General features: G+C 62.4%; 1 protein-coding gene across 1 annotated transcript; it reads right to left on the reverse strand.

Moving 5' to 3' along the window:
• Positions 1-997: 997 nt before the first annotated feature.
• Positions 998-22,312, reverse strand: ZNF687 (zinc finger protein 687). Its single transcript, XM_064175792.1, is given in 10 exon segments — positions 998-2,962; positions 4,371-4,512; positions 5,111-5,223; positions 6,535-6,831; positions 7,738-7,900; positions 8,917-9,093; positions 10,808-10,911; positions 10,913-10,987; positions 12,118-14,390; positions 21,997-22,312. Coding segments are annotated over 9 exon segments (3,798 nt in total). The 5' UTR covers positions 14,371-14,390; positions 21,997-22,312; the 3' UTR covers positions 998-2,488.
• Positions 22,313-22,590: the final 278 nt, after the last annotated feature.

The raw sequence follows: 22,590 nt of genomic DNA on the forward strand, positions 1-22,590 counted from the left end.
GGGTCCCCCTCTTCAAATCAAGGTCACAAACAATCATGGGGGCTCATTCTAGGGGGGGGTGGGGGTGGTTATGGAACAGCCTAGAAGCCTCTTTGAGGAAGAGCAGGAGGGGCTGGGGGCACTCAGACCCTTCCAGCTCCTTCCCTCTTTTGGGGCAGGACCAACAAGAGTCGTGAAGGGGTTTTGGGGGGCATGGGGGGGGGCGGGGTGTGGAAATCTCCCCTCCTTCTCCCCGGCCACTCGTGGGGCCACTTTAAGCAAGACAGGGCACAGCAGGGGTTAAACCACTAAAAGTTTAATTAATGAATTGCATTATTACTACAAGAATAAAGGATACCTGAGAGCCTCTTGCAGTGCCCTTCCTTTAACCCGAGCAGAATCACAACATCCTCCCCTCCCCCTAAAAACAAATCGATTCCAAACCCCTCCCCCCCCAAAATAAACCCCCCCCCAAAAAAAAAAAACCCTCCCCACACTTGAACAGAAACAGATCTAAAGGCACTGAAGTGCTTGAACCTTCCCCCCCCCCCCCCAGAGATTACAAAGCCAAAGGGTTTGGGGTTTGTGGTGTCTTTTGTTTGCTTCCCTCTCCAACTGGTAGCAACTTTCAGCTGCTTTAGTATTAAACAGCATTGACAGCCCCCGGGGTGGGGGGGGGGGGACACACACACGCACAGAGCTGGGATGGGGAGGGGGAGACAGGGAGGGAACTGCTGCTTGCTTTGATTGAGTTTCGTCGTCCTTTTTTTTTGGGGGGGGGGGGGTGTTGGAGTTTTTATTCCACCTCCCTCCCCTCTTTGTGTGCTGACTCCACCTGCGCTTTAAAAACGGAGAAATCAAAGAGGGGAGGAGGAGGAGGAGGAGGAGGAGGGGGGAAAAAAAAACCGACTTAAAAGACCCCAACCCTTTCTGCCTCCCACCCCCACCCCTAGAGCAACACAACCCCCCCCACCCCCCCCAAAAATAACCCCAAAATCACAACGACAGTAGCTTGGAGTTGGTTTTTTGTCACTTTTTAGTGTATGATACAAGTTTACAGAGAGCTGTTAGAGGTCATCCACGAGGAGCAGGCAGTTAAAGGTTGCACGCAAGGAGCCTGCCCCCAGCGCTGGAGCCCAAAGGAGCAGGACCAGGAGAAGGTTTTGCTTTCTTCTGGCTTAGGGTTTAACTTCCACCACCTCCTCCTCCTCCCTGCCCACCCCTGGGAAGGGCTTGAGGAGGGGGTTTGGTGGGGGGGGGTGATGAGAATGAGGTGAGAGCTTCCATGCAGGTGAGATCTTTCCCACACCTTGCCCAGCAGCTGGCTGAGGAGGGGGTTCAGAGTGGGGCTGAGAGGTGTGGGAGCTGCTCTGTGCCTGCTGAGGAAGAGCAGCAGAGGCTCACCCTGAGCGGGGCAGGAGGGGTAGGGGGTGGCAGTGGGTGGCAGCAGCTCCCCTGAGGCTCCCTGCAGGCATCTCAGTCCGGGAAGGGTTCAGCAGCAGTTTGCTCCTCCTCAGGGATTCTCCCTCCCCATGGCGAGAGCTGCTGGCACCAATCCTGCCCGGGGCACAGGGAGGTGCCCACCCTGCCGCAGCTCTGTGCTGATGGCAGCCTTGGCCTGGCGTTGAGCTCACCCAGAGGCCTCCTTCTGGCTTCTCTTGTTCCTCTGCCAAACGAAAAGCTCTTCCTCCTTCTCCTCCTCTTCCTCCTCCTGGCGCATGCTGCCAGCTTGGGCCCTGAGCGTGGCCGTCCTGGGGCACGAAGCCACCTTGGGTTAGTGCAAGTGACAAAGGGACCCCCTGGCAGGAGCCAAGGAGGGGCTGGGGCATCGCTGGGGTGATGGAGCTTGGGCACGAGGCTGGAGCTGGCATCCCCCAGCAGACACAAAAGAAGCAACATCCAAACGGGGCAGAAAAAGCAACTAAAAAGAGGTGGAGTTTGCTGGGAGGTTGCCCTCAGCCCTGCTGGCACTGTCCTGCTGCAGGGCTGTGCCCCCTGGTCCCCAGGCTCCCGGCCGCAGCCCCGCGGTGCCAGAGGAGCCGGTGCCAGCATGGGCAGGGCTGGCCCTGGGCTGGGAGGGGTCATTCTCCCATCCTCATCCCCACGGGAGGAAGGCCACCAGCCTTCCCCGCAGACGCTGTGGGATGGGGACAGAGCAGCAGGAAGTGACCCAACCCTTGGGGCTCCTCCGGGCACAGGGCAGCAGGTCCAAGCTCTGCCCTTCCTCTCCTGTACAGCAGCAGCCAAACCTCTGCCTCCTCAGCGCAGGGGCAGGGCAGGGCTGGCAGTGGGTGGTGGCAGTGCCCACCACTCACCCCCAATGCAGGGCACGCAGAGCCAGGCTGGGCGGTGCCATCCTGCTTCTCCTCTCCTCGCAGCTCCTTCACCCTGCCCAGGAGGAGGGAGGAAGGGGGAGCCTGGGCGGGCACCGGCAGCCGCTGGCAGCAGCAGCAGCAGCAGCAGCCCAGGGCTCTGTGCCGGTTATTTACAGGCCTGGCGCTGCCAGGGGCTAGTTGTCGGGGCTGGCATTCTGGCGGGCACGGATGAAGGCCATGCCGTGGGTGCGGAAATGCGTCTTGAGGTTGAGCTGAGTGTCGAAGCTGCGCCCGCACACCTGGCACGACAGTTTGCCGTCGGCCGCCGGCTGGGCGCCGCCTTCCAGCGGGCTCCGGGGGCCAGGCTGCTCCGGCTCGGCCGTGCCCTTCTTCTTCTTGTGGGTGATGAAGCGGTGGCGGTTGAGGGAGACCTGCGAGGTGAAGCAGAGGCCGCACTCGCGGCACTGCTGGGAGCTGTCGTCAGTCCGGTGCTGGGGGATGTGCTCCTGGAAGTCGGCGGCGCTGCTGGCCAAGTAGCCGCACTTGCGGCAGCGGAACGGAGCCTTGCGCTCGCCCTTGGGGGTCTTGGAGGGGGGGGTGGTGCTGTCGGGCTCCTCGCTGCAGGAGTCGCCCTCGTCCGAGGACAGCTTCCGCTTGCGGCCGGGCACCTGCGGGACGGCCCCGGTCAGCTTCGGTGGGGACTGGAGCAGGGCCCGGTGGGACCGAGCCTGCGCCCGGTGCGACTCAACCGAGCCTGCTCCCGGCATCACCCAACCGAGCCTGCTCCTGGCATCACCCAACCGAGCCTGCTCCCGGCATCACCCAACCGAGCCTGCTCCCGGCATCACCCAACCGAGCCTGCTGCTGGCATCACCCAACCGAGCCTGCTCCCGGCATCACCCAACCGAGCCTGCTCCCGGCATCATCCAACCGAGCCTGCTGCTGGCATCACCTAACCGAGCCTGCTCCCGGCATCACCCAACCGAGCCTGCTCCCGGCATCACCCAACCGAGCCTGCTCCCGGCATCACCCAACCGAGCCTGCTCCCGGCATCACCCAACCGAGCCTGCTGCTGGCATCACCCAACCGAGCCTGCTCCTGGCATCATCCAACCGAGCCTGCTCCCGGCATCACCCAACCGAGCCTGCTGCTGGCATCACCCAACCGAGCCTGCTCCCGGCATCACCCAACCGAGCCTGCTCCCGGCATCACCCAACCGAGCCTGCTCCCGGCATCACCCAACCGAGCCTGCTGCTGGCATCACCTAACCGAGCCTGCAGCCGGCATCACCCAACCGAGCCTGCTCCCGGCATCACCCAACCGAGCCTGCTCCTGGCATCATCCAACCGAGCCTGCTCCCGGCATCACCCAACCGAGCCTGCTCCTGGCATCATCCAACCGAGCCTGCTCCCGGCATCACCCAACCGAGCCTGCTCCTGGCATCACCCAACCGAGCCTGCTCCTGGCATCATCCAACCGAGCCTGCTCCCGGCATCACCCAACCGAGCCTGCTCCCGGCATCACCCAACCGAGCCTGCTCCCGGCATCACCCAACCGAGCCTGCTCCCGGCATCATCCAACCGAGCCTGCTGCTGGCATCACCTAACCGAGCCTGCAGCCGGCATCACCCAACCGAGCCTGCTCCTGGCATCATCCAACCGAGCCTGCTCCCGGCATCACCCAACCGAGCCTGCTCCCGGCATCACCCAACCGAGCCTGCTCCCGGCATCATCCAACCGAGCCTGCTCCCGGCATCACCTAACCGAGCCTGCTCCCGGCATCACCCAACCCCTCCTGCTCCCGGCACGGCACAATCCCTCCTGCTCCCGGCACGGCACAATCCCTCCTGCTCCCGGCGCGACCCAACCGAGGCCCCTCTGGACCAGCTCCAACCAATCTGCTGCCTCTGCCCTCAGGAGCCTGGCACAGTGCTGAGGGCAGCTCGAGGCTCACTCTGATATTTCTCCTTTCCTCCCAGCACAGGGCACGAGGCTGAGCCAAGCCCAGCTCGGGCACTGCCACGGCCACACCTTCAACCCCTTGTGAGCAGCCTGAGGGACCCCCCAGGGGTGGTACCTGCAGGGTGCCAGTCCCTATCCGGGCGATGACGACCTCCTGGCTCTTGGCCTGGTCGGTGACCTTGATCCCATGCCGCACCTGGATGTGCTTCTCCAGGATCAGGCGGCTGCTGAAGGTCCTTTTGCCCTCCGTGCAGTACCTGCAGGGCCAGAGCAGGGAGGTGATGATGGAGAGAGGGTCCACAGCCAGCAGAGGAGTCCTGGGCCTGCCCCAGCCCAGCTGAGCAGCCCCCAGGCCCTGGCTCCCCTGAGGAAGTTGGTTCTGGCTTCCTGAGCTCTCAACTCGAGCCACAGATGAGCTCAACCCTGGAGTCCTTCCTGGCACCAGCTCCTTCCCAGGCATTGGTTCCATCCCCATCACAGAGCCATGGAATTGTTTGGGATGGAGAAGCTCTCCAAGGTCACCCAAGTCCAACAATCAACCCAACCCCACCATGGCCACAGGCTTCCTGAACACCTCCAGGGATTGGCACTCCACCACCTCCCTGGGCAGCCTGTGCCAGTGCCTGACCACCCTTGCAGGGCACCAATTGTTCCTCATGGCCAACCTCAACCTCCCCTGGCACGACTCCAGGCCATTTCCTCTCCTTCTATCACCTGAGACTAGGGAGAAGAGTCCAACCCCCCCTCGCTCCAACCATCTGTCACTTTAACACCCCCACCCCCAAAACCTTGAGTGGGGGCCACCAAGGCCCACGCCCAGCAGCCCCCAGCGTGGGCAGGAGGTGCTGTGGGTACCTGCAGGGGTAGACTCGTTTGATGCCCTCGTGGTTGACGCGCACATGGCGGCGCAGGCTGGGGGCAGAGCAGAAGGAGCGCTCGCAGAGGTGGCAGGGGAACTTCTTCACTGACTGCAGAGAGAGAGAGAGAGACACAGGTGGGCAGCCAGGTGGGCAGCCAGGTGGGCAGCCAGGGCACTGCAGGGCTGCTGGAGTGCCTGGAGAAGCTGCAATCTGCAAACCCAGAGCCGAGTGCCTCTCCCTGCCCACCTCACCCCACCCCACCTGCACGTCTGGGCAGGGAGCAGCTGTGCCCCAAAGCTTCAACCCCAAACCACCTCTGTGCTGCTGGGGGAGGCCCTGCAGGAGCAGCAGATCACAGAACCATGGAATGGGTTGGGAGGGACCACAAAGATTGTCCAGTTTCCAGCTCAGGCTGCTCAAGGCCTCAACTGGCCTGGCCCTAAGTACCTCCACCTTGAGAGCAGCCACAACCTCCCTGGGCGGCCTGTGCCAGGCTCTCCCCACCCTCACTCTCAACAATTTCTTCCTCAGCTCCAGTCTCAAGCTGCTCTCCTCAAGGGATGGTTTGGTGGCCTCCAGCCAGCAGGGCCATGTCCTTGGCACTGGCTCTGAGGTTGGTTTGTGGCACTGGGATGGTTTGGTGGCCTCCAGCCAGCAGGGCCTTGTCCTTGGCACTGGCTCTGAGGTTGGTTTGGGGCACTGGGATGGTTTGGTGGCCTCCAGCCAGCAGGGCCATGTCCTTGGCACTGGCTCTGAGGCTGGTTTGTGGCACTGGGATGGTTTGGTGGCCTCCAGCCAGCAGGGCCATGTCCTTGGCACTGGCTCTGAGGTTGGTTTGTGGCACTGGGATGGTTTGGTGGCCTCCAGCCAGCAGGGCCATGTCCTTGGCACTGGCTTTGAGGTTGGTTTGTGGCACTGGGATGGTTTGGTGGCCTCCAGCCAGCCAGGCTCTCCCCACCCTCACTCTCAACAATTTCTGCCTCCTCTCCACTCTCTCTCTGCCCTCTCCCAGCTAAGTGCCCCTCAGCCTTGGCACCCCAAGCCCTTCTGAACAGTCCCTCCCCAGCTCTCCTGCAGCCCCTTCAGGCACTGCCAGGCTGCTCTAAGCTCTCCCTACAGCCTTCTCCTCTCCAGCCTGAGCAGCCTGAACTCTCCCAGCCCCAGCAGAGTTTCTCCACCCCTCTGCTCCCCTTGGTGAGCTCTCTGGACCTGCTCCAACTCCTCCATGCCCTCCTTGCCTGCACTCCTTGCCTGCACCCCTCACTCCAGCAACCCCTTCCCAGGTCCCTTCCAACTCGACGCACCCTGGAAGGCTGCGGCAAGGAGCCCGGAGGCAGCGCCCAGCTGCTCCCTGCCATTCCCTGCCCACGCTGCCAAAGAGGGAGCTGGATGGAGCCTCCGAGGCCTCCTCCTCCTCACCTTGCCGTGGTCCTTCTTCATGTGGGCCACGTACTCGTCGCGCTCGGGGAACCAGGAGTGGCAGACGCCACAGGTCCAGCCACTGCCCTTGGCCTTGGGCGCTGCCTTGCGCTGGAAGCGACTGCGCTTGGCCTTGCGCAGCTCGGGGGAGCTGGGGGGGTCGTCCTCCTCCGTGGAGGATGAGGACTCCTCTGAGATCTTGGACACTGGAGTCTCCACGGGCTCCTGCTTGGGGGTCAGCAGGATGGCTGCCTTCTTTGCCAGGTCTTCCTTGGCCTTCTGGGGCTGGTGAGTGTTCTGCAGGGCCCAGAGAGTCACAGAGCCAAGCAGGCTGGCAGAGAGCTCCAAGCTCATCCCTGCCAACCTCTCACCTCTAACCCAACCAACCAGAGCATGGCACTCAGTGCCCCCAGCCAGCCTTGGCTTCAGCACCTCCAGCCATGGGCACTGCAGCCCATGCCAGTGCCAATCGCTCTCTCTGGGCACAGCTTCCTCCTCACCTCCAGCCTGAGCCTGCCCTGGCACAGCTTCAGGCTCTGTGCCCTTCTTCTGGCCCAGCAGCAGAGCCCAACCCCAGCTGGCCACAACCTCCCTGCAAGCAGCTGCAGACAGCAGTGAGTTCTTCCCTGAGCCTCCTCTGCTCCAGGCAGCTGCCTCGTTTCATAGAGGCCCAGACTGGCTTGGGTTGGAAGGGAGCTCAAAGCTCCTCCAGCTCCAGCCCCTCTGCCAAAGGCAGGGACAGTTCCCCCAGCCCAGGCTGCTCAAGGCCTCCTGCAGCCTGCCCTTGAACACCTCTAGGCTGGGGGCAGCCAACCTGTGCCAGGCTCTCCCCAGCCTCACTGTGCAGAACTTCCTCCTGACATCCAACCTACATCTCCCCTGCTCCAGTTTCAAATCACTGCTCCTCATCCTATCACCTTCCAACCAGCCCCTCCCCAGCTCTCCTGCAGCCCCCCTCATGCACTGCCAGGCTGCTCTGAGGTCTCCCCTGGAGCCTTCTCTTCTCCAGCCTCAACAGCCCCAACTCTGCCAGCCTGTGCCCAGGGCATAGCTTCTCCAGCCCTCTGCTCATCTCGCTGGTCTCCTCTGGACCCTCTCCAGCAGGTCTACATCTCTCTTACGACCTGACAGTGCTGAGCCAGCCTCGGGGGCCTCTAGTGAAGCAGGGGGGGGCTGTGCCCAGGGGCAGCCAGCTGGGGTTACCTTGAGGTGCTCCAGCATGGTTCGCTTCTGGGCGAAGAGCAGAGGGCAGTCAGGGCACTTGAAGACGCTGACTCGCTGGTTGAGGAGGTGCTGGTCGAAGTGGGAGGAGAGCAGGGGCTTGTGGGTGAAGACTGTGTCACACATGGCACACTTGTAAATCATCCTGGGGGGGGGAAAGGCACCGCTGCTGGTTGGCATCTGCCGGGGCCTGGGAGAAGCCTTCCGGGGACCTCTGACCCAGCCTGACCCAGGGCGAGGGATGGGAAAGCAAACAGGAGCTGGGGGCAGCTCCCCCCAGCCCCCATCCCACCTGCTGAGGCTGCTCCCCCCCAGCCCCCATCCCACCTGCTGAGGCTGCTTCCCCCCAGCCCCCATCCCTCCTGAGGCTGCTCCCCCCCAGCCCCCATCCCTCCTGAGGCTGCTCCCCCCCAACCCCCATCCCACCTGCTGAGGCTGCTCCCCCCCAGCCCCCATCCCTCCCACTGAGGCTGCTCCCCCCCAGCCCCCATCCCACCTGCTGAGGCTGCTCCCCCCCAGCCCCCATCCCTCCTGAGGCTGCTCCCCCCCAGCCCCCATCCCTCCTGAGGCTGCTTCCCCCCAGCCCCCATCCCTCCTGAGGCTGCTCCCCCCTCCCCAGCCCCTATCCCACCTACTGAGGCTGTTTCCCCCTCAACCCCCCTCCCACCCACTGAGGCTGCTCCCCCCAGCCCCCACCCCACCCACTGAGGCTGTTTCCCCCCCAACCCCCATCCCACATACTAAGGTTGCTCATCCCAACACCCCTCCCACCCATTGAGGGTGTTCCCCCCCCCAACCCCCACCCCACTGAGGATGCTCCCCCCTAATGCCCTCCCACCCACTGAGGCTGCTCCCCCCAACCCCCATCCCACCCACTCAGGCTGCTTCCAGTTCCTGAATCAGAATCATGGAAGAGCTCTTTAAGCTGACGGAGTCCAATCCCTCACCTGGCACTGCCAGGGCACCACCAAGCCCTGGTCCTCAGCACCACAGCTCCAGGGCTTTCAAACCCCTCCAGGGATGGGGACACCACCACTGCCCTGGGCCAGGCCTGGCCAGGCCTCAGGGAGCAGAAATTGTTCCTCATGGCCAACCTGAGCCTCCCTCGGGGTAACCTGAGGCCACTCTCTGGTGAGGTCTGCCAGGCCCCAGGACACTCACTTGGACTGCTGGTTGCTGAAGCCAGGGTGCTGGGTGTAGACATGGGCGTGGGCACTGGGGGCCGACTTGAATGCCATGGGGCAGATGGGGCACTTGTGGAACACCTCACAGTGGGAGGTCTGGATGTGGGACTTGATGGAGTTGACTCCTCCGAAGACCACGGCACAGCTGGGACACCTGAGGAGAGCAGGGCAGAGTGAGCAGCAGGGCAGGGGGGGCAGGGCAGGGAAGGGCAGAGGGAGCAGCAGGACCGGGGGGGCAGGGCAGGGCAGGGCAGGGGGAGCAGGGCAGGGCAGGGCAGAGGGAGCAGCAGGACCGGGAGGGCAGGGCAGGGCAGGGGGAGCAGGGCAGGGCAGGGCAGGGCAGGGCAGGGGGAGCAGGACAGGGCAGGGGGAGGGCAGCAGGGTCTGGGGAGGAGAGCAGGGCAGAGTGAGGCAGCAGAGCAGAGGGAGCAGGGCAAGGCAGGGCAGGGCAGGGGGAGCAGAGCAGAGCAAGGCAGGGCAGGGGGAGCAGAGCAGGGAAGGGCAGGGCAGGGGGAGCAGAGCAGGGCAGAGTGAGGAGAGCAGGGCAGGGGGAGGGCAGCAGCAGCTCAGCCCCACCACAGGCTCTGCTGCAGACCAGGAGTTAAGAGCAGGCAGGAAGCAGAGCACAGGCCCCAGGCCCTGCTCCTGTCCTGACACCAGGACCCAAACCAGTTCTGGGAGGACTCCAGTTGGGAGCAAGTCCTGCCCAGTGCTGGTGGACCCAGGGTCCAGGCAGCTCATCGGCAGGAGCAGGGAGGGCACTGTGGAGTCTGCTCCTGCCAGCCCAGGCTGAGGGGCCAGAATCAGAGTCTTGGGATGGGTTGGGCTGGAAGGGACCTTTAGCATCATCAGGTCCAGCCAGCAACCCAACACCACCAAGTCTGCTGCCAGCCCATGGCCCTTGGCACCATGCCCACAGGTCCTTGAAAACCCTCCAGGAGGAGGCCTCCATCCCTCCCCGGGGCAGCCTGGGCCAGGATTTGGCAACCCTTTTGGTGAAGAACTCTCTGCTGATCTCCAACCCAAACCTCCCCTGGGGCAACCTGAGGCCATTTCCCCTTGTCCTGTCCCTTGTTCCTTGGCAGCAGAGCCCAACCCTGACCTGGCTGCAGCCTCCTCTCAGGGAGCTGGAGAGAGCAATGAGCTCTGCCCTCAGCCTCCTCTTCTGCAGGCTGCACACCCCCAGCCCCCTCAGCTGCTCCTTCCCAGCCCTCTTCCCCAGACCCTGAGGTGCCAGGGAGAGGAAAATCCATAGATGGATGGAATGGTTTGGGTTGGAAGGGACCAGAAAGATCATCCAGTTCCAACCCCTCTGCCAATTCCAGCTCCACATCCCCTACCAATTCCAGTCCCAAGACCCCTGCTAATCCCAGTCCCAAGCCCCCTACCAATCCCAGTCCCAAACCCCCCTACCAATCCCAGTCCCAAGCCCCCTACCAATCCCAGTCCCAAACCCCCCTACCAATCCCAGTCCCAAGCCCCCTACCAATCCCAGCTCCAAACCCCCTACCAATCCCAGTCCCAACCCCCCCTACCAATCCCAGTTCCAAGCCCTCTGCTAATCCCAGTTCCAAGACTCCTAACAATTCCAGTCCCACTCCTCTCTGCCAGTTCCCTTTCCAACCTCCCATGCCAATTCCAGTCCCACCCCTCTCTGCCAGTTCCCTTTCCAACCTCCCATGCCAATTCCAGTCCCTCCCCCCCACGCCAGCTCCCCTGGGAGGGAGCAGCAGAAGGGCTGCACTGAGCTGCTCCTCCTCAGCCCTGCGCAGCCGCGGAGCAGCCACACCAACCCCTGCCCCATCACAGAGACCCAGCGTGGCCCCGGGGCTGTGCCCTCGGTGCTGGGGGTCCCGGGGGGGTCGTACCTGTAGCCCACCCTGCGGGAGAAGTGCAGGCAGGAGTCCTTCAGGTGTGCCTCGAAGTTGGCCAGCAGGAAGTTGCCGCCGCACTCGGGGCAGACGTGGGGGGGGGCGGTTCTTGTGCATCCTCTGGTGGGCGTTGAAGCTGCAGCGGTTGGCCATGATCATGGGGCAGGTGGTGCAGACCTGGGGTGGGCAGAAGGGCGTTGGAGAAGCTCAGCCTGGCACGCAGCCACCCGCCCCAGGGGAGCTCTTCAGACGGACAACCTGCGGCAGCCCTGAGCCAGGCGGTGCTGGCAGGGGCGAGCGGTGCCAGGACTCTGCAGGGCAGGGGTGAGGAAGATGATCTGCTCCCATCATCATCTGCTCCCAACCAACAGCTGCTGAGGGAGGGGTTGGAAGCAGCCGAGTTGCCTTTTCCAGGCTTTCCACCACCAGATGGGTGCCAGATGCAGCAGGTGCCAGGGGTCAGCTGGGAAGCAGCTGCTGGGCGAGGGTCTGGCCGGGGGCAGCCATTGGCACCAGCTGCCAAAACCACTTCCAACCCCACCCCAGGGCATGGTGACACGGAGGGGAGAAGCTGGCAAGGAGCTGAGGGAACAGGATGGGACTGCCAAGAGCAGTTGCCCTGAAAGGTGCCATAGGGAGAGCAAAGGTGGGTGAGGAAGAGGAGAGGAGCAGCCCTCATGCCGATGCCAAGTGCTGCCAGCTGACTGCTGGGGTCCAAAGCACTGCCAAGAGAGCTAAGGGGCACTGTGGGAGGGGAGACAGCAGCTAAGGACAGCCTGGGAGCTGGAGCAGGGACACCTTCTCCCCTCAGCCTCTTTTCCAGCCTCACCACCCCCAGCTCCCTCAGCTGCTCCTCCCCAGCCTCTTCTCCAGACCCTTCCCCACCTTCCTTGCCCTTCCCTGCCCTGCTCCAGCTCCTCAATGTCCTCCTGGCACTGAGGAGCCCAACTCTGCCCCCAGCATTCCAGCTGTGGCCTCCCCAGTGCCCAGCCCAGGGGCACAATCCCTGCCCTGCTCCTGCTGCCCGCACCACTGCTGCTCCAGACCAAGCTGCTGGTGCTCTTCTTGCCCACCTGGGCACTCCCTTCCTCACCTCCAGCTGCTGGCACCAGCCCTTCCTTGTCCCTTCCCACCAGGCAGCTCCCATCCACTGCCCCCAGCCTGCAGCTTCCCTGGGGCTGCTGTGCCCCAAGTGCAGCTCTCAGCAAACCTCATCCCACTGCCCTCAGCCCACGCAGGATCCTCCTGCAGCCCCTGCAGGGACACTCTGCCAGGGCTCCGCCGCCCTTCACCTAGCCCCTGCCTACCGTGCTGCTGGCGGTGCCAGCGCTGGCAGCCTGCTGGAAGTGCGCCGCCAGCCCAGCTTTGTCCTTGCACTGCTCCTTGCACTCCAGGCAGCGGAAGCAGCTGTAGTTGCTCTGCTCCGAGCTGTTGCTGAGGGGCAGGATGGGCAGCTCCTGAGCCCCGTTGGTGCCGCCGAGCGCATCCTGAGCCACGCCAGCGGCGCTCACTTTGCCGGCGGGGATGGAGGCGACGGAGACCAGGGGGGTGATGTCAGGCTGGCCAATCATCTGGTCCAGGGCGATGGGGCGCATCACCAGGTGCGAGCACTGCATCACCAGGCCCTTGTCCTTGTGCTCGCGGGCGTGCAGCAGCAGGCTGCACTTGTTGAAGAAGACCAAGCGCTTGGTGCAGTGGTTGCAGGTGACCTCGATGCGCATGCTGCGGCGGTCGTAGTGCCGCGCCAGGCTCTTCTCCAGCGCGAAGGAGTCGCCGCACTCCAGGCAGCGGTAGCCGAAGGGCGGCAGGGCCAGGCTGGAGTCCGCCGGAGGGCTCAGGTTGGGTTTGTAAGTGGGCAAAAGGTTTTTGCTGTTGAGGATCTTGTTGAAGGCCTCCACCAGGCTGGATTGGCTGCGGGAAATGACGGTGCCGGCGACGGTCGGGGAAGGCTTCTGCGGCTGCACCATCACCACGGTGGTGCCGTTGACCTTCTGGTTGGCGCTGGTGGTGACGGCGGTGGTCTGCGTCACGGTGCTGACGTTGGTCCTGGTGTCGGCTTTGGGCAGGGTCTGTGGCACCAGGTTGATGATGTTCTTGGCCACGGCTTTGCCCGACTTGGCCGGCAGCACCACGGACTTCTGCTGAGCCACGCTGGCGGCGATCAGCATGGCGCTGCTGGCGCTCTGGATGGTGGAGACAGGCAGGACGGTGCCCTTCAGCTTGGTGCCGTTGCCGAGTTGGACGCTGACGATTTTGGGGCCCTCGATGGTCTTCAAAGGGCTGGAGAGCTCCGTCTTGTCCTTGGGCACCTCCAGGGTGATGCCTTCCTCCTTCTCCGACGAGAATCCGGCGACCTCCAGCGCCGCGTCCTGAGAGCTCTGCTCGGTTGGTCCCTTGGTGGAACCCGGCTCGGAGTCCGAGGAGACTCTGGTGACTGTCCTGGTGATGCTGCCACAGGAGGTTTTGATGGTTTTGATCCTCACCTTCAGGGGCCTTGAGGAATTGGAAGAAGGGGAATTGTTGTTGTCTTCTTCCTCCTCCTCTTCCTCAGCACTGGACATACTCTGAGGACTTCCCATCGACTTCTCCAGCACCTCCTGCTCTTCTTTCAGGGCGATGCTGTCCAGCTGCTTGGGGGAGGTGGGCAGCCTGGGGCTCTGCACCACGGGTGAGGAAGGCTTGAAGAAGGGCTCCCGGGGGCTGCCCGGTGACCGCTTCACCTCAGGGAGGTTGCTGCTGCTGCTGCTGTCCAGGTTTGGGTCCGACCCAGGCCAGGATGCCACGGGAGAGCCATCGGTGGAGTAGCGAACGGTGACCGACTTGAGGTGGTCCAAGGGACTGTCCCCCAGGGCTGCAGCCAGACCCTTGGGGCTGGCTCCACGAACCACCTCCTCCGAGTCTGACTCCTCCTTCTTGACGCAGGGCACGGCAGCAGGGGATCCGTTTGCCCCCCCGGGCTGGCTGCTGCTGAAGGGCTGCGGGAAGGCCGGGGGCAGGCTCTCCCTGCCCTCCCCCGTGGGCTCTTTGCAGTCCAAGGAGGGGGTGGGCGAAGGGGAGAGCGAGGGCACGGCCAGGGCCTTCTCCTTGGCCTTGCAGTCGCGGGGCCTGTCGATCAGGTTGGCAGCGTTGTCCTCGTTGGGATCGGGGCTGAAGTGGGAGAAGATATCCAAGGGCTTGGGGGGAGCTTTCTCCTTCCCCCAGCACTCCCCGTTGGAGGACGCCACCACAGCTTCCCCGGGCCTGGCACCGGGGGACCTGGGGATGTCGGTGGCGCCGAAGCCATTCTGCAGCAGGCGCGGGCCGATGAGGTGCCCGTCCTTGGCACGGGCATCCAGCCCCTCCAGCGTCTCGGGGCACACAGTGTTCTTCACGATCACGCTCACCGCGGTGATGTCGGCGTGCGGCAGGACGTGGTCGGCGGGGCCTGGCTCCCCGGGCACCTGCTTGATGTGGGCATCGGCCTCCTCGTGGCCCGAGTGGATGGCCTCGTTGGCATCGATGTCAGGGATGTCGAAGGCTGCCAGCAGGTCGTCGAAGTCTGGAGTCTTCATATCACCCATGGTGGGGCAGGGGGCAGAGGCTGCCGGAGAAGGAGGGGGAGGGGAGCGTTAGCCAAGAGGGGCAGGGATGGGAACTTGCTTTGCCTCAGCCCCGAGCCAGGCACCAAATGCCCTTCGAAGCCCAGCCTGGAGCCCCTCGGCAGAGCCCCCTGTGGATCAGCTTCTGAGCCCCAGCCAGGATGGCAGCGTTCAGAGGGATCCTGGTCCTCTGGCAGAGAGGTCGGAGGTGGCAGGATGCAGCCTGGCAAGGAGAGCTCTGCTCCCAGGGCTGGAGGAAGGGCAGAAGATGAGGAACCACCAGGCAAAAGGAGCCAAGGCCTGCCAAGAGCCTGTCCCTGCCCCCCCTGGCAGCAGCCCCAGGAGGAAGGCATCCAAGATGGCAAGGAGAAGACTCAGATAAGAGAGCTGGAAGGTGTGGGCTGAGGAGCGAAGGAGGAAGGAGCAGGGCAGGCTGAGGGCAGATGTGGCAACAGGTTTCCAACCATGGCTGTGGAGAGACAAAGGGAATCAGGGAGCCCAGGGAACTGTGTCCTGCTGCAGCCAGGCAAGAAATCCCAGGATTAAGCTGCAGGCAGGGGCCAGAGCTTAGCCAGCAGGACAGGCTCTGAGCCGGGAGGATCACCAGGCACAGCAGGCTGGGGGCTGCCCACAGGCGGGAGAGCAGGGGCAGTGGTGCCCACTGCAGGGAGCAGATCTGCTGGGAGGGGATGCAGAGCTCTCAGGGTGCTTTCTGCCGCTGGCAGGGGGGGTGGGTGGTGACTCCCAGCAGCAGGCACCGCAGAGGAACCTTTACCTCGGAGGCTTTGACCCTGCAGCCCTGGCACTGGCTCCTCCCCAGCTCTTGGCGCTGCCGCAGATTAAGCTGAGGCCAGCAGGGCACTCGCTGCCTGTCTGCTGTCACCCTGCTGTCACCCTGCCCTCACACCCTGCAGGGCACCACACGAGTCTGCTCCTCAGCCAGCACAGCTTAAGAGTCAGGGAACAGCCTGCCCAGGGAGGTGGTGGAGTGCCCAGCCCTGGAGGTGCTCAAGAAACCTGTGGCCATGGCACCTGGGGCCACGGTTTGGTGCCCGTGGTGGGGTGGGGTTGCTGGCTGGACTGGATGCTCTTGGAGCTCTTCTCCAGCCAAAACAATTCCACCACTCCATGATTCCAGCCTGGTGCCCTCGCTCTGAGGGGACTCTTGGCCTGGCCACATGTCCCTGTGCCAGGCAGGACCAGCACAAGGCTGCTCCAAGCACCCAGCAGAAGCTCAGCCGGCGGCCGGCAGCTGAGGCACTGAGAGCCCCACGGCCTCACCCTGCTCACCAGGGTCAGGGCATGCCAGGGACAAGCCACAGCTCTAAGACCTGCCCAAGCCTGCCCTGGGCAGAAACCCTGCAGAGTTTGGCTCAGCAGATGCCAGAGCTTGGGCCCAGCACGGCTGCTGGCACAGAGAAGGCACAGCAGGGATGGATGCAGGCATGCAAGGGAGGATGCATGGAGGCAGGGATGGATGGGTGTATGGAAGGATGCAGGGAGGGAAGGGAAGGAAGGGAGGAAGGGAGAAGGGAAGAGAGAAGGGAAGAGAGAAGGGAAGAGAGAAGGGAAGAGAGAAGGGAAGAGAGAAGGGAAGAGAGAAGGGAAGAGAGAAGGGAAGAGAGAAGGGAAGAGAGAAGGGAAGAGAGAAGGGAAGAGAGAAGGGAAGAGAGAAGGGAAGAGAGAAGGGAAGAGAGAAGGGAAGAGAGAAGGGAAGAGAGAAGGGAAGAGAGAAGGGAAGAGAGAAGGGAAGAGAGAAGGGAAGAGAGAAGGGAAGAGAGAAGGGAAGAGAGAAGGGAAGAGAGAAGGGAGAGGAAGGGAAGGAGGGAGGGAAGGATTGTTGGCACCTTGGTGCTGACCAAACAAGCAGCACTAAGGATTCTGGTTTCCATCTCCTCTCTCTCACCTTTGCCCTCTCAACTTGGTGACAAAGCAGTGTGGAGGTCAAAGGAGGCTCAGGAGCAGCCCTGGGCCTGCTCCCACTCTTGGTTTGGTCTCCTGCACCTTTCCTGTGCCCAGCTCAGCTCTGCTCAGGCTCTTGGTGCCAGTCCTGCAGGCAGCTTAGCCAGGAGGCTTAGTCTGGCTTTATTTTTAACTCTCATCCTAGGTCACCCCAAGGGGACCTCTGCTGGGTGCAGAACGGGGTCTGTGTGCCAGCAGGAAGCTCTGCTGCTGCAGGACACTGGCACTTCACACACGAGTGGGTGACTTCCTCCCAGCATGGCTTCTGCTGTGCCCACACAGCCTCGAGTGCCAGCAGGGCAGGGGAAGTTCAGAGGGCAAGCACCCACTGGTGTTCCAGCTCCACTGGGGCCAAAGGAGACAGCACAGGAGACACAGAAGGACAGAACCCCAGCAGGGCTCGGGCTGGAAGGGAGCTCAGAGCTCATCTGCTCCAAGCTCCTGCCCTGGGCAGGGTCACCTCAACCAGACTCAGCTGCTCAAGGCCTCATCCAGCCTGGCCTGGAGCACCCCCAGGCAGGAGGCAGCCACAGCCTCCCTGGGCAGCCTGTGCCAGGCTCTGCCCACCCTGCTGCTGCCCAGCTCCTGCCTCAGCTCCACTCTGCCCTGCTCTGCCTCAGCTCCAAACCACTGCCCTGGGCCTGCCTCACACTCCCTCAGCCAAAGGCTCTCTGCAGCCTCCCTGCAGGCTCCCTTCAGGCTCTGGCACAGCTCTCAGCTGCCCCTGGAGCCTTCTCCTCTGCAGGCTGCACCCCCCCAGCTCCCTCTGGCAGTGCCCACAGCAGAGCTGCTCCAGCCCTGCCTCCCCTTGCTGCCCTCCTCTGGCCTCCCTCCAGCAGCTCTGTGCCCTCCTGCTGCTGGGCACAGCACTGGAGCTGAGCTGTGAGCAGAGCCAAGGGGCAGGATCCTCTCTCCTGCCCTCTGCCCATACTGCTCTGGCTGCAGCCTTCTGGGCTGCCTGAGGGCACTGCCAGCTCATGGCCACCAGGCCCCTGGGGCTGGCAGCTTGAGCAAACATGGCACAGGGGAAGGAGTCAGAGATCCCAACCCATCTGTGGAGATTCCCAAATCCTCTTTGGATTCGACAAGGAGGAGCTGCAGGCCTGAAGGCTGCCAAACTTGTTTGGAGCCTGCCCTGAACATCACAGCTCCAGCTCCAAATTAGAGGCCAGCATCCTCTGAAGGTCCCTGCTCTGTGATCTTCTCTGCTACCAAGAGCACATCAAAGCACCTGGGGCACCCCAAAAAACACCCCACAGAGATGATCACCCTGGTGGAGAGCAGCAGGCAGGGCCCTGCCCCTCCAAGGTTGTGGCCCCGTGGCTGGCACTGCCAGCTGCCCCCCCCCCGGGAGATGGCACAGGGGCACTGAAGCCACCTGGGAGCAGGACATGGCACAGGATCAGCAAGGGGGGGGAAGCCCCATGCCAGGCTGGGGAAGGAGCAGGAGCAGGCTCCCACATCTCAAACCAGAGTCACTGCTGTCCCCTTCCCATCCCAGCCACCTCATTTCCACCTCAACCACCTCACTTCCACCTCCAAACACCTCCTTTCCATCCCAATCATCTCATTTCCACCTGAACCACCTCATTTCCACCTCGACCACTTCACTTCCACCTCAACCACCTCATTTCCACCTCCAACCACCTCCTTTCCATCCCAATCATCTCATTTCCACCTCAATTACCTCATTTCCACCTGGACCACCTCCTTTCCATGCCAATCATCTCATTTCCACCTCAACCACCTCATTTCCACCTCCAACCACCTCCTTTCCATGCCAATCATCTCATTTCCACCTCAACCACCTCATTTCCACTGCTCTTTGCAGCTCTTCCAGCAGCTCTCTGCTCCCCACATCCCTGTGCCCCAGACCTTCAAGCCCAAACCACCTCTGTGCTGCTGGGGGAGGCTGTGCAGGGGCAGCAGATCACAGAACCATGGAATGGGTTGGGAGGGACCACAAAGATTATCCAGTTCCCAGGAAGTCTTCTTCATACAAGGTTTGGGTTGGAAGTGACCTGGAAACTCCTCCAGCTCCAACCCCCTGCCATGCCCAGGGACACCTTCCCCAGCCCAGGCTGTTCAAGGCCTCATCCAGCCTGGCCTGGAACACCTCCAGCTTGGGGGCAGTCACAACCTCCCTGGGCAGCCTGTGCCAGGCTCTCCTCACTCTCACTCCCTCTCAACAATTTCCTCCTCCTCTCCACTCTCCCTCTCCCCTCTCCCAGCTCAAAGCCATTGTCCCTTGGGCTGTCACTTCCAGCCCTCCTCCCAGGTCTCTCCTCAGCTGTCCTCCAGCCCCTGCAGGCACTGCCAGGCTGCTCTGAGCTCTCCCTGGAGCCTTTTCCTCTCACTGCCCAAATTCCTCCCCACTCTCTCCCCTCTCCTGGAGCTTCCATCCCTTCCCTCTCATCCTACCACCCCCAACGCAGTCACAGGTCCCACCCAAACACATCCCAAGGACCCTGCCCTCATTCCCATGCTTCTGGAGCTCCACATTCCCAGGGGGAAGCCACAGCACAGTGGCTCCAAACCACCTCTCAGTGCTGGGTTTGGCCTGGCCTGAGCTCTGCTCTCGCCCTTGCTGCCCACAGCACCCAGAGGGCTTCCCCCCCTGGCAGCCTTTTGGCACGGGATGGGTGGGCACCATCTGCCAAAGCCTCCAAGGCCCCCAAAGCTGGAGCCAGCAGGCAGCTGGGGGTGCCACTGTGGAGCAGTTGAGACAAAAAGAGGCCAGGGGCAGGTTGGGACTATTTCAAGGGCTTACTATTTTTAAAAGCTGCTTTTCCTGTTTCCCTTCCTGAGCCTTCGGCAGGGCCTGGCAGCAGCTTCTGCACCCAGGCTGGAGGGGGGGGGAAAGGGAAGAAAAGGGAAAAAAAAGCCATAAACCACTTAAAAACATTCAAATTCATCTCTCCAAAGCTGACTTTGGAGCAGAGTTAAGGCAGGGTTAGCCTGGCACCCACAGCCTGGCACCCCAGCCTGGCACCCACAGCTTGGCACGCAGCAGCCAAGGGACACCACGTGGTGGGGCAGGATTAGCTTCTGAGGCAGAGAGGAAAACCTCCTGGCAAAGGCTGTCCCCGAGGCTGCTGCCTCCCAGGCCTCAACCCACCACCAGCCTCTGCCCAGGGGAGTCCCCCTGGAAGCAAAGGTATTTGCTCTGGGGGGGGTTCTCTGAGCAGCAGCTGGCACTGGGTACCCACCCCCTGCCCGTGGGTACCTCCAAAACACCAAGTCGGTAGCACAGCTTCACCTGGAGCCCACCTCTGGTCCTGCCAAAGGCTCTCAAGAGCTGATCCACCTCACCCCAAGCCCAGCAGCCTTTTGTGCCCAGGGTGGGAACAAGTGGTTGGAGGGAGCTGGGTGCTGGGTGTTGGCCTCTGGGCATCTGCAGAGGGGGGGAGGATGGGGCAGGGGAGGGGAAACTTCCCCAGCAACAACTCGCAGCACCTGGCACAGCTTCTCTGCACTTCTGAGTCCCTCCTCACCCTCCAAACCTTTCCTTCACCCTCCAAACCCTTCCTTCACCCTCCAAACCCTCCCTTTGCCCTCCAAACCTTTCCTTCACCCTCCAAACCCTCCCTTTGCCCTCCAAACCCTTCCTTCACCCTCCAAACCCTCCCTTTGCCCTCCAAACCTTTCCTTCACCCTCCAAACCTTTCCTTCACCCTCCAAACCCTCCCTTTGCCCTCCAAACCTTTCCTTCACCCTCCAAACCCTTCCTTCACCCTCCAAACCCTCCCTTTGCCCTCCAAACCTTTCCTTCACCCTCCAAACCCTCCCTTTGCCCTCCAAACCTTTCCTTCACCCTCCAAACCTTTCCTTCACCCTCCAAACCCTCCCTTTGCCCTCCAAACCTTTCCTTCACCCTCCAAACCCTCCCTTTGCCCTCCAAACCTTTCCTTCACCCTCCAAACCCTTCCTTCACCCTCCAAACCCTCTCTTTGCCCTCCAAACCCTTCCTTTGCCCTCCAAACCCTCCCAGCCCCCCTGCTACTGCCAGCTGGCAGTGGGGAGGGCAGCAAATGCCACTCTCAGTTGTTTCAGCATCTGTTCCCCTGCCCTCCTCTCCAGCTCCTCTCCCCTCTGCCATCCCACACAACACCCATGGTGATGGTTTGTGTGGCCAGCAGCTGGTGCCAGGGAGGGCCAGGATCAGTGGCATCTGCCCTGGCATGGAGATAGCCACGAAGCAGCCACCTGGCTTGGTCTGGCATTGCCCTCAGCCCTGCAACTCATCAAAGAATGAAACCAGGAGCAGAGCCCAGAGGCTGTGGAGCTGCTGCCCACGTTCTGAGGTGCTGTGGGCTCAAGGTGCAGCTTTAGTTTGGGCCTAAAAGAGTCCTCTAGGTGAGTTTGGTCCAACCTGGTCAGAAGCCAAAGGACAATGAGTGGGCTGCAGGGAGCTGCTGCCAGCCTCTCACTGCAACCAGCAGTGTCCTGCTCCAAGAAGGAAAAGGCAGGCAGAGCTCTGCCCCCAGCCAGCAGCTGAACCCCAGCTGCTGTTTTCCAAGCCACACAGAGCAGCACTTCTGTGTCCAGACTGAAGGGAAACCAAAAACCAGCCAAGATTTCAGAGGTGGAAGGACCTGGGAGGCCTGAGCAGCCTGAGTGAGCATCCCTGGCAGGATTCCCTGCTTGGAGTCTCCCTGTGCTGGGAGACTTTGGCTTCCTCTGCATCTCCAAGCAGCATTTCCCTTTTAGGTGAGATCAGAAAGGTCCTACCAAGCTCAGACACTGGCCCAAGCTGGGGTTTAGCCTCTGCTCTATGTGAGGAAAGTGAGGCACAGGGGGATGTGAGTGCCAGGCAATGGCTGGGCACAGAACCACAGAACTGGTTGGGTTGGAGAAGATCTCTAAGGTCATCCAGGCCAACACCAACCCAACCCCACCATGGACACCAAAGCATGGCCACAAGTGCCATGGCCACACCACCCTGAGACTGCAGTGGCACAGAAGCAGACAACTGTGCCACCATGGGCACCAAAACATGGCCACAAGTGCCATGGCCACACCATCCTGAGACTGCAGTGGCACAGAACCAGACAACTGTGCCACCATGGGCACCAAAGCATGGCCACAAGTGCCATGGCCACACCACCCTGAGACTGCAGTGGCACAGAACCAGACAACTGTGCCACCATGGGCACCAAAACATGGCCACAAGTGCCATGGCCACACCACCCTGAGACTGCAGTGGCACAGAACCAGACAACTGTGCCACCATGGGCACCAAAACATGGCCTCAAGTGCCATGGCCACAGGGTTCTGGAACACCTCCAGAGATGGGCACTCCACCACCTTCCTGGGCAGCCAGTGCCAGGCTCTGACCACCCTTGAAGGACAGGAGATGTTCCTCGTGGCCAACCTGACCCTCCCCCAGCACCACTCCAGGCCATTTCCTCTCCTTTCCATCACCTGAGCCCAGCCCCCAGCTGCCTGCAGCCTCCTCTCAGGGCACTGCAGAGAGCAATGAGCTCTGCCCTCAGCCCTCCTCTCCTCCAGCCTCACCTCAGCTGCTCCTCCCCAGCCCTGTCCTCCAGACCCCTTCCCCAGCTCCATTGCCCTTCTCTGCCCCTGCTCCAGCCCCATCAGAGCAGGAGGACCCCAATGGACCCCCCCAACACGGCAGCCCCATACCTGCAGGGGCTACATCCTTCCCCTCTCTGCTTTCTTCACCTCTGTGTGGGCCCCCCCAGGGCCAGTTGCTCTGGGAACCAGCTCCTGGGACCTAGCAGGGTGCCAAGCAGGATGCCAAGCAGGGTGGCAGGCGGCGCTGGGTGCTCCTGAGCTGCCCCTCGTTACTGCCCACAACCAGAATGAGCTTTGCCAGTGTGACAGAGGCAGAAAGGCCTCAGCCAAGCTTGGGGAGAGAGGACACAGGGCAGGAGACAAACACAGGTTAGGGCCAGGCACAGCTCCTCCACCCTCCTGATCCTTCTTGCACTGCACATCCCTGGGTCCGGAGTGGATGCAGAGCCGTGGAATTAAACCTCCCCTCCCCCTCCCCCCCCCCCCTTTCTCCTCTTCACCTCCTGAATTTTGGGATGAGGGAAGCAGGTGGAGAAGAGCAGCACCAAGGGAGGAGCACAGCAAAGTGGGGCACAGGCACCCCCACACCCCTGCCCCTCCTGGGGGGGTCCTGCCCCCTGCAGCTCATGCCCATCCCTCACACTTGTCCCACCCTCCTCCACCACTCCAAATCCCTTCCTGCTCTTCTCCACACCCCTCCAA

The sequence above is a fragment of the Pogoniulus pusillus genome, chromosome 43, assembly GCF_015220805.1.
Source record: "Pogoniulus pusillus isolate bPogPus1 chromosome 43, bPogPus1.pri, whole genome shotgun sequence".
NCBI classification, from domain to species: domain Eukaryota; kingdom Metazoa; phylum Chordata; class Aves; order Piciformes; family Lybiidae; genus Pogoniulus; species Pogoniulus pusillus.